Raw genomic sequence first — 18,352 nt, 5'->3', positions numbered from 1 at the left:
TCATATAGTCATACTGGATGGTGTTCCACCAGTCATACTGGATGATGTTCCACTAGTCATACTGGATGGTGTTCCACTAGTCATACTGGATGATGTTCCACTAGTCATACTGGATGGTGTTCCACTAGTCATACTGGATGATGTTCCACTAGTCATACTGGATGATGTTCCACTAGTCATACTGGATGATGTTCCACCAGTCATACTGGATGGTGTTCCACCAGTCATACTGGATGATGTTCCACTAGTCATACTGGATGGTGTTCCACTAGTCATACTGGATGATGTTCCACTAGTCATACTGGATGATGTTCCACTAGTCATACTGGATGATGTTCCACTAGTTATACTGGATGGTGTTCCACTAGTCATACTGGATGGTGTTCCACTAGTCATACTGAATGGTGTTCCACCAGTCATACTGGATGGTGTTCCACTAGTCATACTGAATGGTGTTCCACCAGTCATACTGGATGATGTTCCACTAGTCATACTGGATGATGTTCCACTAGTCATACTGGATGATGTTCCAGCAATACTTACTCTATTAGTCATAATGGGTGGTATTTCAATGATGCTACTGGTCAAAATGGTTGGTATTCCAACAATACTACTGGTCATGATGAAGGATGTTCCAAGAATATTACTAGTTCTACTGGATGGTGTTCGACTGGTCATACTGGGTAGCGTTCTGGTGATACTACTGGTCATACTTTCAATGGACATACTGGATGATGCTCCAACAATACTACTGGCTGTACCAGACGGCATTCTAATACTGCTAGCACTATTGGTACTAAATGAGGATGCATTAAAGTGTGGCAGTTTTGTGTAATCATTGCAATTGTTTATGTTCCCACATTTACCAATACAATCTGCTTCGCCATTTAAGTTCATAGTGCATAGTCTCAGTTCTCTGACAATCCCATTAAATACATAAACCAGTGTATCATCATTACTTGTGGTAGCATTATCCATAATGCACCGCACATCTGATGCACTAGAGTGATTAACATAAAGTTGAAAGTCAAATTGTTATCTGTGTTTACTCACTGAAACTTACTCTATCTGTCTGGACATGTGTTGGTCACGATTCATTTCTCCTGATTCTTTCTGAATCAAATTTATATTTCTAATACATAGACTTCCAATGCCAACTTGTACCCATCTTAGTTGCAAATGAGGTGCACCACTACCAGGAATTTGCAATGTCACAGACCATTTGTCTGCAATAGCAATCAACCACATTACTAAAATATCAAGTTATGACTTACCATCACATTTATTCCATGTATTAGATGAGATACTATTCCACATTTCGCAATCTTGGTTGGAAGTACGGTACTGCATCAACAATGGAATTGAATTGTTGACAGTTTGATTATACTCTTTAATATCATCCATGTAACCAGCATTGAACTGGACTTCAATTTTCTCACTATAATATATTTACATGAACATTCATAAACACATTATAGCAGGCATATATAAATACAGAATGCAACATCATGGCATTTTATAGTGATTAATCAATCGACTGGCCTAAGCTCCAAATGCCAACAACTGATTTCCATCAACAACACCATGACTACAACAAACACAAACACATAATATTTATTATTACAAAAAAAGGGCAACCAACACCACGACTGAAAAAAGTAACAATTGCAGTAGTAATACAAAAGAAATATTATTACTGAAATTTTGGTGTGATTCTGGTAGCAATAAGCAGTGTCTGCTATCAGTTACTCCTCATTTACATTCATCCCAGTTGTACATCAAGTAAAGGAAGAAGCTGCTTGCATCTGGCTCTGAATTGTATTATTCTGAGTGCATAGAACTTTGACCATTGTTGCAAAGTAATTGTTTAGAGATTAGCTATTTCCACCTTCATTTCCTGTGTGAAGATTATTTACGTAGCTAGTGGAGTTGGTTAACTATAAATAGATTGTTTTGAGCAGGTGACACAATTATGTAAATGGTAATAAAACTTTTTTTTTTCATCACACTTTAGCACTTTGCCTGTATGAGAACATTTCTTATGACAAGCGATGACACAATTGCACTTTCAGATAAAGAGAATCGTTTTAGCCAATTTCTTTTGCTGCATATGGAGCCACATCCACCTTCATTTGTTATCTAATCTCAACTGAAAAAATTGATGTGTTTATTCACTGTCTGTCATGAGTCATGATTCCAAATAGTGTATAATGTAGGGATTTGAAGCAGCAAAAATTACCTGTTTGTGAGGTATATACAATCTGCACAAAGTACAAAACACAGTTGGAAAATAAGCTACCGATCAGAACAAAAAAGTTACAAGTTGAAAAAATATGATGCAGGTCCTGACAACTACCAGGTCCCTTGCCAATTTATTTCTCTGACTGACTCTGATTACAACTTTCAGGAACCAGCATTCTTTTACCACTTAGCTATACCTTAGTTATGAATTATGGCAAAGTTGGAAAACTACACTCATGTCAGCTCAAGTTTGTGTAGTTGCCAGGTGCACATGCATATTCAACTTCTAAATTATGTTACTATCACTGTTCTCTTTCGGCATCATAAGACACACAGCAGTGTGTAATGCCCATTTCAGAATGTACATAAATTAAATTATAAAATGGCACTAACGCAAATTGGCTACACTTATCTTGTGAACAATCTTCACACTAACTTTATCTTACACTTATCAGATCTGCTTTCTGCATGGAGCCAGTCCTCTACATATTTAAGCCCACACAGTACTCTTTGGGAAGGCACTGCAGAGTGACGATGTTCATTTGTTTATTCAGAAAGAAATTGCTGCATACATCCTTAAGGATTATATGTACTTGTGCAATCCCCTCTTACTTAATTCTACATTCCAGTTTGATCAAATATGTGTAATCCCTTTATTAGACTTGATGCTATAATATGTAAATTCCTACATTAAAGCAGATTTTTGCATGATGGAATTCATTTCAAATTTTAGCTGCGTTTTGTGGTAAGTTCTTCACTTATGAGACTGTTACTTAATGTTTTGATTCATTTGTTGCATTTTCTGTATTATTTTCACACACACACACACACCACACACACACACACACACACACACACACACACACACACACACACACACACACACACACACACACACACACACACACACACACACACACACACACACACACACACACACACACACACACACACACACACACACACACACACACACACACACACACACACACACACACACACACACACACACACACACACACACACACACACACACACACACACACACACACACACACACACACACACACACACACACACACACACACACACACACACACACACACACACACACACACACACACACACACACACACACACACACACACACACACACACACACACACACACACACACACACACACACACACACACACACACACACACACACACACACACACACACACACACACACACACACACACACACACACACACACACACACACACACACACACACACACACACACACACACACACACACACACACACACACACACACACACACACACACACACACACACACACACACACACACACACACACACACACACACACACACACACACACACACACACACACACACACACACACACACACACACACACACACACACACACACACACACACACACACACACACACACACACACACACACACACACACACACACACACACACACACACACACACACACACACACACACACACACACACACACACACACACACACACACACACACACACACACACACACACACACACACACACACACACACACACACACACACACACACACACACACACACACACACACACACACACACACACACACACACACACACACACACACACACACACACACACACACACACACACACACACACACACACACACACACACACACACACACACACACACACACACACACACACACACACACACACACACACACACACACACACACACACACACACACACACACACACACACACACACACACACACACACACACACACACACACACACACACACACACACACACACACACACACACACACACACACACACACACACACACACACACACACACACACACACACACACACACACACACACACACACACACACACACACAGATATTGAGTGCAAAATAATAGTCTCTTAGGGATGATTTAACAAGTCAATGATATCAGATGTGACACTGATAATAAGTTACATTGTCTTGATACAGATGTTATACGAAAGACAGTCAGCAATTTTATCAGCCATGATGAATGAAATAAAGCATGTGTTGCTACTAATATGACAACACAGACATGAGAAAATTGTTAAAGAGCTTAAGAAAGAATAAATGGTGAGACAAACTTTATTAATTTTTTCACTGGGGTGCCACTTCCCCTTGCCACCACCCCCAGCACTAGTTGGTAAAGTGATGGACAAAATAAGACCGTAATCATAAAGGGATCAATGGGATGGAGGACTTGACCTTCAGATATTGCAAGGTCAAGTGCACCAATAGTCACTGGGCTACCACAATAAGACCTTGCTTCATGCAAACAGATCACAGCTGACCTGAGTAAAGAATAGCTGGTGGAGCATCTAATACACAGCTATAACTCTGGTCTCTCTGAGCAGAAAGCAGAGATGCCACCTACTCGTAAACAGTTGTGGCCACACCACCTATTCCCCCAAAATAGAAAACACCAATGGGGTGAAGAAGCACATTTCAACATCTCTTATACACTGTTCATACATTTGCTGTTTGTCACACCCAAACTTCCTGTCAGAGAAGTAACTGGTGTGACTATAGGAACAGTCAGAGTGAAGACTATTATATCAAAGGAAGCCCTCTGATGACAGTTTATCCTGAATCCTTACACTAACATCCAGGCATGCCTCATCCTCCACATTGGCCATGGCATAATGAAAAGATTCACCAGATAGGGGTTGCAACACTGGCTCAATCGTTACATCATAACAAACCTCAGACAATGCAGCTGTGGTGAAATCCCTAAATTCATTATGACCCTAAATTCATTATGACATAGTGTAGGAAAACCACCAGATGCACAATTAATACAGTGAAGCCATGACCGCACACACACTTGGCAGGCAAGCTACTGGGCAACCAAACACATCATCGCAAACACAATGCATCCCTAAAAGCACCTTTATGAAGTGCAAAATTAAACCTTGGATACACAGATAACCTAGACAGGCATCTTTCTCACTAGATAAAGAAACAATATGATGCAAATTAGCTGGCATAAGTTCTGATTACCTAAAAACTAGCTGTTGAAGTCTGAAAGACATACCATTAGCCTTAGCTTGATGTTGGGCACTAACCACTGCTACCCTGAAGCGAGTCTACTGTTCAATGACCTTCTGGACTAGGTATGAGGTAACTTGAAGAGTAGAGTCATAATCAAAATTAGCATCAAGCCCACCCATCCATGCTGGAGGGGCAAACAAATCTCTTGCTACGTAAGTCACCAACATATGTTCCAGTAATAGCAGCAATGAAAGAAACATAGTGTTGAGCCATCCTCATCAATCAGTTTGCCTTGAAGTGATTAATGTAAATCAGCCAACTGTCAAGAGAAGAGGTGGCATGGATGGCAAATTTGAGCATTCTGCAAACCAAATATTGTGTATCAAAACATGCAGGACAACCACGTTTTAATGTCTGGGTTGAGAGTAAGACATATAAATATCACATTCCAATACTGAAACCCATACTATTCAAGTCAAGCCATTGAGTATTTGCTGCTCACACTGTAGTAGTAGTATGGAGTTAAAACTTACAAGCAACTGAATGAGAACTTGGTTATCATTCATTTCAATGGTCAGGTCCTATACTTGCTCCTTTTACACCATTCACTTTTTAGTGGGTACAATTTGTGACAGCACTCACAATGAGTGATGCTAACTACTGAATGGTCTAGTTGCAACAGCATAGCTAGTTCTACTGGTCTTGCATGGTAACATCAAAGTATGGCTAGGGCCCCATGTGCACTAAACTACTGTAAGTCTGAAATAGATGTCAGGTATAATGAATACATTGTAATAAGTGTTCACCCTCCAGTGTTGTCTAACTGGTACAGCAGATAAAAACAACAATCTTCCCCTACTTAACTGGCCTCCCTGGTTTGACCACCAAGTGTGGCACCTGCAGATCAAAGTCATTGGATTTTTTCGAAACCCTTCTCTAGGTATTTGTCCTGTTTCACTTAAAACATTTTTGCTAGGTTCCTTGGCTTGTGGTAAGCACCTCATACAGGTTTTGCCTCCAGTGTCCGCCCTAAAGTGCCTATCTAGCAAAACAGATAAATACAATAGGTAGTGAATACTGTGGCAAGATAGTGAACATCACTGGAAATTTTAGTCACAGCTGTCATTAAGAAATCCAGTGATCACTAACTATATTACCACAGATCTCACTGGCTACACTTTTGCAGGGTATACTGTATTGTACATAGCTACCAGCTAGCTACATTCTGCACAGCTACTGGCCTCATGAACACAGTAGTAACAAAATTGCTAACGGCGACCCCACAGATTTTAATTTCAGTACTGTTTGTATAGTCTAATACTTACCATCTGCTAGGCATCGTGAATACTACGCCAACCATAAAACAGAGTACCATCCAAGCTACTATCATCGTAGTCGTCATAATTAAGTGTTGTTACTAGTCTGGATTGAATCAGTTGAAGACAACTGCAGTTTATCACATAACTACTTCTCTGACCAGCTACCTATTATACTTATACTAGTTAAACTGATAGGGATGCAGTTTCATCCGGGCACGTTAAAAGTAAAACGGGAGAATCCGGAAATATGGTCCAGCGAGATTTTTGATGCAAAATACTTTTATATAACAAGTAATTTTCTCACCTACGTTGTTTTGTACACTAGTCTCGACTTCCATACTCAGCAGCTCAGACATTGATTATTTATGCTTAGATTTTAGCTAGCGCTTATCTATTTACAAGCGCATGTGCGGAGAGTAGGCTACTCTAGTGGTGGGCGATGCTTGAAATTTGATACGATAATAACATTGAACACATACTTGAAGTACTGTACTTCAAGTATGTGTTCAATGTTATATTTCTAACATCCAAAATACATGTTAAAAATGCTCCTTGTTATACAGACAGTAGCTAGCTAGCTATAATAATAATAACTGACAATTCACCACTACATGTACACCACCATGTCATATATGTACTGATTACAGACATCAGGCTGTAAAATAGTTAGCTCAGTGTAGCCAAAACAACAGCACAACTTCCATAAATAGACATTGCATTGACACACGCTAACAATAGGCTTCACTGCTTACATTCCTTAGCAATAGATTATTTTTAGCACTACTATGTACATATCTCAAAAATTGGCTATGCCATGAACAGTGATACACTTCATTCATAAATTATTAATAAGCACCTTATACAATTTGCAGTGACTTTATTCAAGCACAACACCTGGGAAAGATTGGTATTGTAGCTACATGGTGGATGTTTAGCTATGAGAATTGCTTCTGGACAACTCGCTAGGTAATTGAGCATGAATACGTGTCATGCACAAAACAACATCAACATAATTATGATAACCCTTTTGTAATTACGTTTGTAAGTGAGTATAATAATGTAGCAGAGTCCAGAAGCTATACACACACTTTTTGGTGAATAGAAATATATTTTAAAATGTCATGGCATAACCAAGACACTAATAAGCAGTATATTCTTGTTTAGTTAATAAGGGAGTCTTATCATCATTAAATAAATGACCAGCTTCTTAGTCAATATCCTAAAGTATCCCAAATATAGATATGGTATTATACAATACATTTAATTTTGGTATTGTTAAATCTTGTACTATGTACTAATAATAAAACATGCATACCCACCAAACTGAACTTGACTATTTGACATGTGCAAGTTTCACGTGCCAGCTAGATGGTTTGTGTGGGGGCAGCAAAAAACTGGCTCCACACAAAGTGAGACTAGTGCAAGGTGCAGGTACACACCATACACAACCATGTACTTACAAAATAACAACCTCACAGAGCACAATGAAACCTCAGTTGCCTAATTGTAGTCCCCACTTCCCCTGCTGGCATTCAGATAATTGAAAATCTATGATAGTTTGCATGTGGAAATGCAGTGGCATATCTATGATTTTTAAAAGGGGGCTTCTGAAAATTAATTTTAAAGTGTATTATTGCCAATGCAAGGAATTAAATACAGCTATAAGGCATCTGAGGTCATGCCTCCAGAAAATTTTGAGCTAATTAGCTAGCTCTTAGATTTTATACTTTAGTTAATAATCACAATGGTTTGAACTATATGAAATAAACAAACTTACCGCAAGGTAAAGGTTGTCACTATAATCTTATTATAAACTCTTGCTATAATCTGTAGTTATATGATTGTTCTATACATATAAGTTACTTGACTGCTCTATTAGAGTGTCTTGATCTTATAAATGCAGTAGAAAGTGGAAAAGTATAGTATTATCAAGTGTTTAGCAACTAGTGTCACCAGTTATCTTGAAGTTGTTGTCACCTTTGTTAGTGGCATAAGCCAATTTTTCAAGGGAAGGGGATTCCACTAAGTCACCAGCAGCAGGGACAGCTCCAGAGCTTGAATATTGTTACATAATATACCAACTGCTGTGTTTCATGGATGAATCAGTACACTACATTAGTAACTCACTAGCTATATAACAAAAATTATAATCATAAAATGTAGCTACCTACGTATGAAACAGAAACTTACACATAAATAATCAATGACACTAATTCACAGCCCATCACCGTATATAAAGTACTTATGATACTCTCATGATATAACTGGTAATAAAAATTATTTTATAGACTAATGAATCAAATATGCTATGAAGAATACATAGGAAATATAAACTATTCTAATAGAACAGTCATGCAAGTGGTAGCAAGGTTTTGCACACTGTTGCAGCTTATTGCTGATCTCCACTATCTGAAATTGACTAGCTTCATAGGGAAATTTTTAAAAACGTCATTGCCACTTCATAATAACCCTTTAATATCTTTCTAATTCACAGGTTATGGATACTGAGTTATATAACAATGTGATTAGATAGTGAATCAGTTATATATCTGTATACTCCTTGAATCCACTGACCAAAATGGAATAACTAAGTATCATTTTAAACTTCTTACTATGCTTGAGCACATTTATTGAGGACGTGTCTTGTACACCCGAGTGCATTATAGAACTACAGGAGGTCCATGACTGAAAACTTCAGACTATAAATATGTAACGGGGTGAAACTAGTCACATTCAGTTTTGTATTACCTTGTTGGAAATGAGGTAGAGTGGAGATATTTAGTATTTTTTATTGAGGAAGAACCTGACATTGTAGGATTATACAACATTAATGCAATAAAGTTACTTCTCAAGGTAATAATACATGGGTATTTGTGTGAATGCTCTATTAGAGTATCTCCATCCTTTAAACAAAAAATCTGTAGATCCATTGGCCCTGAGAGGTGAATCTTATTGTGCTGTACTGCATGCTAGCGCTGCTACCTACTCACGTTTGCACAGTGGTGTGTTAGGTTACTGCTGTAAGATTAAAATCTAAATTTCAAAGAGTGTTTCCTGAAACCCTTGGAAACTCCCTCCCCACACCTCTGATTGCTGTAGTTTTATGGTCACTGGTGTTGACATACAGGGTGTATATACATTGATTTATTAACGATGTAAATTTTTTTAACATCATACTGCACAAGATATTCAAACTAGTGTATATGTTCACATTGCTCAGCGTGTACGTATAATAATATTTAACAGATACCTGTACCTACACTAATGGACTACCCAAAGGTGCCAAATCATTCTTAATATGCACAATATTGGTGCCAGGATTGCCAATGAATTGTTACAGCCCAATGGCATGCACTTTATATACATTCCTTCAAGATTTATAACACTGTGTGTTCTGATGAATTAAACACACTTGTGCATGTTACAATCTGATGGGCACATTTCTTGGAACATACAATCATATAGAACACATTTCCTGGTATAATTACATAATGGGCTGAAAGACATTCTAACATGACTGTTCTATTAGAGTATATTGAACAACAACCAATTCATGAGATTGACCATATTAGGTGCTGAATTTGTGTGCACTACTACTAAACTATAAGATGGATGCCCATACATGCATGCTGTACATATATTACTCTATACATTTTGCTGGTGTGTTAAAATACATGATATAATCTACACATACGATGCTAGTTTACAATGATGAAATGTGTCGATTTAGCACAATCACAGATGTGTACACATCTTCATTATACTTTATGTAGTACATGTCATTCACATAAGTACACAAGCTCAACAGTTACATGTATTATTATACTGCAATATTGAGTATTACAACATGATGAGGTGACACATTGCATTTTGTGATAGGTGTGATGTACATGTGTTTCATTGAGGTAACACATCAGATGTTCTTATGGGTCAGATAAGCTGGATTAGCCATCATTGGTACATCTTGATGATCAGAAGGGACTTGTACAGTATCATATTGTGGTACTATGGAAGAAGTTGGATAAGTGTCTTGACCTACTGGAACATAAGCTGGAGATGACTGCATCTTGATTGTGTCTGTGTTTAACTGCTGCTGGTTCACAGGAGTTTTAACTTCTAGTAAACACAAAAGTCATGGATAATTAAAATATTTACTCCGTTTATACACCTTACCACAAGTGCTGCACACCATGGCCAGTTTGTGGTAACGCTCAACACACAACCAAACAATAATAGCAACAGTTATTACTAATGATATTATGAGGAGGACAATGACAATGGTAAATACAATGATCAAAGTTGTGTTCTCATCATCATCTGATTCACTGTCACCTGTTAAAAAGATGAGGATAGTGGCATGGCTAGTAGCTATACTACAGTATTTATGGGTGTATGTGTGGTACACTGTATGTACGTATGTCTATCACCAATGAAATAGGAGTTAAATAAGCTATATACTAGAGAGTTTGTACTGATGTACAAGCTGTTATCAAGATATTATAATAATTATTATCAATCCTTGTTGTTATGTATATCAAGTTGTAAATATACTCGGTGGTACTCAGTGGTATTTAGGTATTGACTTGTAGGGTTGCATGTTTAGACAACGGCTACATAATCAGTGAACAAATCTTTAACTAAAGTGGTAGCTTGTAAAACAATTGTTTTGCTTCTGGAAGGTTGAACTGTACAAAACAAAAATTCATAACAACTACTTACAAATTCCATTGCGTGTTTAATTAGCATGTAAAAATGTCTATTGTGAATAAGATATTGTAAGGGCTATACCAGTAGTACCATTAACTAATTAGTAGGAAGTGCACTTAGTCACTGCACTAAACCAACTTAATTGTGATAACACAAGTTAGATACAATAGAGTAAAGTATATAGCAGCATTCAGTATAGAAAGCATATAATATATCTGTTAACATAGAGTACAGACCGTACCGTATGTTAATATTTCCCACAAGTGATGTGAATAATATAGCTTACCTATTGGTATGTTAGGTGACACTCTGGTTGTATTCACCATCACTTCCTTTCCTTCTCCCTGACACATTCCTACACTACGGACAACACTGATCCTATATGATGTATTACTGGTTAGTCCATTAATAGTGTACTGAGTATTATTAGTGATGTGTGACATTATCACATCATCAGTTGAAGATGATAATGATATAATATAATTCACACTACCAACTGATGTACTGATCCATGATATAGTGATGAAGGTGGTACCAGTATCCTCCACTATGATATTGGTGAGTGATGGTGGATCTGTAACAAAGTATATACACAATTCATGTGTTATGCTGTAGGTCACAGTGTGTGCATATATGCCTTCAGTGTATTATGCATGTACAGATGAGTCAATGTTTAATATACGTATGTTTGTTGAGTGCTATATTTCTTGTATTATATCACAAGCCCGGTGATGCTTTAAGAGGTAAACAACATCAATTTAAAACTGAAGTGTATAATATAGTAGTCATGAAATCCAACATCAACAGATTCACCATTGTGCATGTCCATCCAAGAACACCTTCTGGCTGTTAAGTGTCTTATCATCCACTCACTGCTATATATTGCACAGTTTGCATCACATGACATCCTATACTATGTACCGAGGTTCAATAAATTATTCATGGTGAATATATTTTTTTGCTTCATTACAAGAGTTAGACTAGCTAAGTGTAAGGAAACATCGGAAATCTTACATTTGAAATATAGGAATCATAGAAACAAAAAGCAAGAGAGGTCATCTACACCTGGAGAACTTCTCCAGTCCCACTAGCATAGCTGCAGGTGTAAATGACCTCCCTTGCTTCATTTTCTATATTCAATTATGATTTTTCCTTGTACTAGTTTATGTGAAATAACATAATTCATTTCTGGTGATCTGAGCCATCACATACCACATCAAAGGAAAGAATGACCTAGAATCATAAAAGTTAGTCACAACTGAACATGCACCCCTACTATCAATTACTCAAAATAATGTAAAGTGGTCATTCCACTTTGTTTTCAGCTACTGGTGTATTAAATGTATCTAATAAAAGTGAAGAACAATATGAGAAGCACCTCTACAATCCAATCAATATGGAAATACTGAAGAGCAAAGTAGTAATTCTGCTTCAGTTTCAGCTATGTTCTACAGCATTATAAACAAACAGTTTATGAACAGAAGTTCCTCTGTGATCAATCCAGTCACACCACACATGCATCAATATCTGCACAAAGAAATGGGATGCAAAGGGTAAGCCCATTGTAGCTGCTGTGGTTGGTGAAAGGCACATTTTCTTAGGCCAGGGTGAACAGTGAAAAGATTACGCCTGTAGCCTAGTTACAGCCTATGCTTGGCTAAAGACATCAATTAGTTACTAGTCAGTTAGTAGAAAATTTGGTTAAATAAAAAGTTTTATAGAAACTTTGCTTGTTGGAAAGATTTGAGGTCACTCTGAAGACGTCTATGCCTCTATGGACTATACCTAACCAAAGCTTTTGGTTTTTAGGTGATATTTTTGGGCAAGAAAGCCCATACCTCCATGATCCCTAAGTTTAGAAGTGGAATTGTAATGAAAAAAGAGAGTGTATGGTAAAGCATTACAGTAATAGTTAATAATAGAATTTTTATACAAGAGCATGCACTAAGAAAAATAATATTAAGTAGTTATGTTAATATTACTTTCTCAGAAATATTTTTCCTACATGGCAGCTGGTACTGGATATTAACTGACCTTCAGCTGCACCTTTTGTCTCTGTATGTTTACCTGTGCTATATTTTTTTGTAATCATATTTTGCAGCTTTTAATACTCATAATAATAAAGCAGTACGTACACAGTGCAGAGAGAAAATTGTAGTCTGCATGCAGGGAACCTATTTTCCAAGCAACCAAGGGAGTGTGCAAAGTCATATTACCTTGTCCATTTACCAGAAAAATAAAGTTTTTTGGAAAATGGCTATACATTTTCCCACTATCTCATTGATTACGGAGTTTATAGTAAAACTTACAAATGCATACATACAATATAGGAGCTACTGCAGCAACACAGTGAAAGTAGTTTTAGTAGTGTACGTGCCCCCCAGAACATCTGTTGTACATTTCAAACACAGTTAACTGTAACTTTCATTGCCTAAGCTCCTTAATTAACCTGTTCTACTGCCCCTGATCCTGTGTACATGTAAACGGTTGTGTTTTCTTTCCAAAGACAAAAATTGTGTAAATGGCTGTGCATACCAGTCAATGCTGGAATCTAACCCACCTAACACAGTTAATGTTCCCATTGTACTTAAAACACTACCTCCTCTCAGTAGTATAAAACTACACTGAAATGGTGACTGGTCATCAGTCCCATCCACTGGACCAACTCTTAACACACTATTGTTTCCATTAAATGGATCAGCTATCCACTCCAGTCCACCAATAGTGTTTCTGACAATATCTCTTCCACTAACTAGTGGGGCAAAAAAAATTATTAATTTTCAACAAGTAGAATAGGGATCAAAGATTTGATTTTGAAAAAAACTGCGTAAACAAGAAGTAATAGGGATGATAATCCACAAAATTCTATGCATCATCAGTTCAAAGCAAGTTATTTGAATAGTGTACACTCAATTTGCGATTCCTATTTCAACATTTTAACAAAATTTAACCACAAGTTGAAATAGGAATCGCAAATTGAGTGTACACTATTCAAATAACTTGCTTTGAACTGATGATGCATAGAATTTTGTGGATTATCATCCCTATTACTTCTTGTTTACGCAGTTTTTTTCAAAATCAAATCTTTGATCCCTATTCTACTTGTTGAAAATTAATAATTTTTTTTGCCCCACTAGTTTCATGATTTTTTTCATGTCCATGCACATGGACTACTTCTTAAATATACGTTCAACAGTACATGATTGTTTAATAAAGAAACCCATTGTAATATCAACTGGCAATAAACAATTACATAAATAAGTTTAATAAACAATTAGTTAACAATACAGTTAACAATACAGTAAACAATACCACTTTCCTTTGACGAGTAGATAAATCCACTAGTGTGACCGTTTACTGCAACGAAGCGGTGCGAAATCTCAACACGAGTAAAACACACGCTTGACAAAACGTGGTCGACTCCAATTAAAGTGCTGAGTATACGGAGTATCCCGCTTTTTATTTTTCAATCGCGTACGGAAGGGACACACCCCTTTTCAATTCGAAATTTACCAGTGTGTTCCAATAGCTTACAAGCCTTGTTATGTCGACTCTTAGCTGGTAAACAGCTGAAGAATATAATAGAAAGTATACACGAAAGGCGTACAGTAATAGTTTAAGTGACGAGGTGCGGGCCACACCCCCTTCACTGTCTCGTAATGAAGGAAGTCTAAAACCCGAGTTTCAGTGAACAATAGTTATGTTTAATGTTTAGTGTGATACAACTTGATGCATTTTAGTCCTGTGAGCTAAAGCAATGGAATTTTAAACAATTCTATATTATCATCTGTATGGCTTCTCGATCGAATGGCGTCTCGAAGAGTGATTCTTGCTCTATATCTCGCAATCGCATTAGAGAGGGAAGATTTTAATACCACACAGACCTGGGTACGAATGTTTTTTAAATACGCCATACGTTTTTAGGGCTGATATCTACTTCCTACGAGCTGTAGGCGCGCGAAACAAGAAAGAAAGAAGAAAGAAGAAAGAAAGAAGAAGATGGAGAATCTAACCATTTTCAAAATTTTAAAAAACACCTAAAACCATTTCCCTTACTTTTAATACTTGTTGGCTAGTGTTGTAAACACAAAAGAAAGGTCTAGAATGTTTTAGAAATAAAATTTAAAGCCCGGAAGGCTGCTTTTGGCGTGCGTTCTATTAGAGTGTTTTGAAAAATTTCTGCCTGATCCCTATTATGTACCACTACCGTGGTACATGATACCACTACCGTGGTACATGATAATGTCATCACTGACAACTACACCATTTCTTCTCTTGATTATTCTCCAATCTGGTACTACAATGTTAGGATCAACTCCAGTAAATCCACATGTACAATTTGCCACTTGATTGATACACACTGTTGTGTCTTGTGGACCATTAGTGATAGTGAGAGCTACAGATACATTTCATTACTCCATGCATATGTATCTAGATCTGAAGTTCATTACTTATAATTAACTTCTGGGCACCTCCAAAAAATTGTCCATACAATTTCAAAGTTGTAAATCTACACTTAAAACTCCAAAGGTAAATTTATGGGCTGATTGTTAGTATAATATAGACTCCACAGTATACAGCTATATTGGTAACACTGATATAGCATGTAGGCTCACATATTTGTACTAGCTATTGATATATAGTGCAGAATATTCTGCTAACCTGCTGTTGTTGCAAGACAAATAATTATAGTGAGCAGTTGTTTATTATCCATAGTTTTCTAAGATAGCATCAAAGCTTATATTACTGTTCTATACAGACTAACTTATACATCTACGTATTGCAGTTATAAAAATATATATGTTATGTTGTTGGTCCAAGAATGATGATGTAGTTAGTGCAACATAAAAGGTACTTTATAAGGAAATATAAACAACCTGTGAAACTTGCCATGTATGGTTGTTTATATCATTATGGAAAGTTCATCAACACTTCTGTTAAATATTATTACAGTTAATGGCTTAAGAATCAACCAGGCTTCTCACACGGGCGTCTGGATTCAGTGGAATGGAATGGTGGACTGGAATGGTGGAATGGAATAGAATAGTGGAATGGAATGGAATGGAACAGCACTTAGGTAATTTCATTTAGTGGTCACCTCTTTAAAAAGACCACCTTCTAACAAAGACCATCTCTTTACAAAGACCGTTTTACTTTAATATCTGAATTGTTGCTTTAGAGCCCTATAAGACAGTCTTATTGATGAATTGTGTGCCACATGTTATGTCCCCTAGAAAAGCCAGTGATATCTGATTATGATGCAATACAGTAATAGCTATATACCCCATACAAAAGCAGTTTAGCTATACAAAAAAAATGTGTGTCCACAAAACTAAAAGCAGCTGGCAACTACTGAAAGGAGCTAATATCTAGAAATGAATGTCAATATATACTGGCAACTAAGTATAATTTACAATAACCTTGGTCCTTTATCATTGACTTGTGCAGTCTGACTGTATTAATTCCCTGTAAATCCAATTGGCTAGTAAATTGGTACCTTTCCCAATAGTCCGGTGTTGTAGAGGAGAAAAAAGGCAGCTAGTTCTAAGTCCTTGAAATTAGGTTAGGTAATCCTAAGGCTGCAGCACATGTTGCTGTCAGACCTTCAGTGCTGGTCACTGTAAAGTGCTAATAATATATTAAATTACTAGCCAATTAGAGTTACAGGGAATTAATTAGGAATGCAGCACAAGTCAATGATAAAGGACCAAATTTTTATAAATTATAGCAAGTTATTTGTCAGTATTTCTTGGCCTCACCCAAATAATAGTTTCTTTAGTTGTCAGTTATTTTTAGTTTGATGGGAACGTCACTTTTATACAGCTAAACTGTTTTTGCATGGGGTATATTGCTGTATTACAAATCAGATGTCACTCTATTTTTCTGTCACTGTCAGTCTATTTTTCTAGGCATGTGACACACAACTGATCATTAAGACCATTCTATGGGGATACACTCTAAAACAACAAGATAGCAGCATTTTAAACTTGAAATTTAAAGTAAAACGGTCTTTATAAAGAGGTGGTCTTTGTTAGAAGGTGGTCTTTATAAAGAGGTGACAAAAATTGAAATTACCAAAGTACCATTCCATTCCACCATTCCACTGAATCCAGACACCCTTCTCACACAACATCCAATACATTAGTAAATTGGCTCCCCAGTGTAGACATGTAAAATTCCTTCCACATTCACTTGGCTATAAGTATTTTTTGGTGGAAGTAGTATATAGCACGCTCATGAAAAATCTCCACTTTGCAATAAAAGTAGGAAACTCTCCAAATAGTGAGAGATGTGGAGCCACCCATGCCAACACTAAATGAAATTATTGTTCAAACTGGGTCTTTATCTAAGAAACAAATTGATACTTGCATCAACTTAACAGCTTATTCTGTAAAGCCCATTTATATTATTTAAAACTTTGTAATTAAATATTTTATTACTGAACTGGTTAGGAATATAATTATATAACCTGCACAAATCAGAAATCCAGGGGTGGGACATAGAGGTATGTATACCCTCCTCTCTTAGAAAATTTGACATTGAATTATCTACTCCATCACATTTTTCTGAACCTGGCATGGGATAGCTTATGGCTGAAATAAATATGGTATTTTGATGCCAATACAATGCCTTAGCTATATAGAGCCCACTAAATAAGAAGCCTAAAATTGTTCAGTGGGTTTCCTTAATTAGCACAACATAATTATAGAAATACTGCCTGTATTTATTCCATCTATGTTTTGGTGTTGGAATTAATTTTACCTATGCTCAGACAAAATCAGACCACAGGCCCCAATACTGAATAGTATTGGTGTCATTTATAGATTTGTGGTCCATTCTGTCTCGTTATAGGGAGTTTTTTGAATTAGTTGTTTCAATAATGACTAAAGACGGAGTTCGTATAGGTAGTATTGGAACACTATTTTTGCTGTGTATAGGTTCCTAACCACCAGAATAACAAGGCTGCTCTTAGAGGTGCAGAAAAGAGGACTA

At 36.9% G+C, this 18,352-nt stretch overlaps 2 protein-coding genes across 3 annotated transcripts in view; both read right to left on the bottom strand.

Annotated features, from left to right (window-relative positions):
* On the bottom strand, positions 1-6,821 carry LOC136246913 (ice nucleation protein-like). Its single transcript, XM_066038511.1, has 4 exons — positions 6,659-6,821; positions 1,275-1,438; positions 1,064-1,226; positions 1-1,000 (listed from the first exon to the last, which is right to left on the bottom strand). Exons 1-4 carry the CDS (start codon positions 6,733-6,735, stop codon positions 1-3), a joined length of 1,404 nt encoding a protein of 467 aa, XP_065894583.1. The 5' UTR covers positions 6,736-6,821.
* Positions 1-16,078, bottom strand: part of LOC136265328 (uncharacterized) — a 41,752-nt gene extending 25,674 nt beyond the window's left edge. Inside the window, exons 1-6 of one of the 2 annotated variants that reach the window (XM_066060137.1) lie at positions 16,022-16,078; positions 15,596-15,755; positions 13,920-14,107; positions 11,646-11,933; positions 10,826-10,984; positions 10,558-10,768 (exon numbers count right to left, since the gene is read on the bottom strand). In XM_066060137.1, coding sequence (XP_065916209.1) covers positions 10,566-10,768; positions 10,826-10,984; positions 11,646-11,933; positions 13,920-14,107; positions 15,596-15,755; positions 16,022-16,073 — 1,050 coding nt within the window. In that variant the 5' untranslated portion in view covers positions 16,074-16,078 and the 3' untranslated portion in view covers positions 10,558-10,565. Of the gene's footprint in view, positions 1-10,301; positions 10,769-10,825; positions 10,985-11,645; positions 11,934-13,919; positions 14,108-15,595; positions 15,756-16,021 lie in introns of those variants that run through there. The other variant, XM_066060129.1, reaches the window with a different exon arrangement.
* Between the last annotated feature and the right edge of the window lie 2,274 nt (positions 16,079-18,352).

Source organism: Dysidea avara, chromosome 1 (genome assembly GCF_963678975.1).
Source record: "Dysidea avara chromosome 1, odDysAvar1.4, whole genome shotgun sequence".
NCBI classification, from domain to species: Eukaryota; Metazoa; Porifera; class Demospongiae; order Dictyoceratida; family Dysideidae; genus Dysidea; species Dysidea avara.
This window is presented reverse-complemented; position numbering and strand designations above follow the sequence as displayed.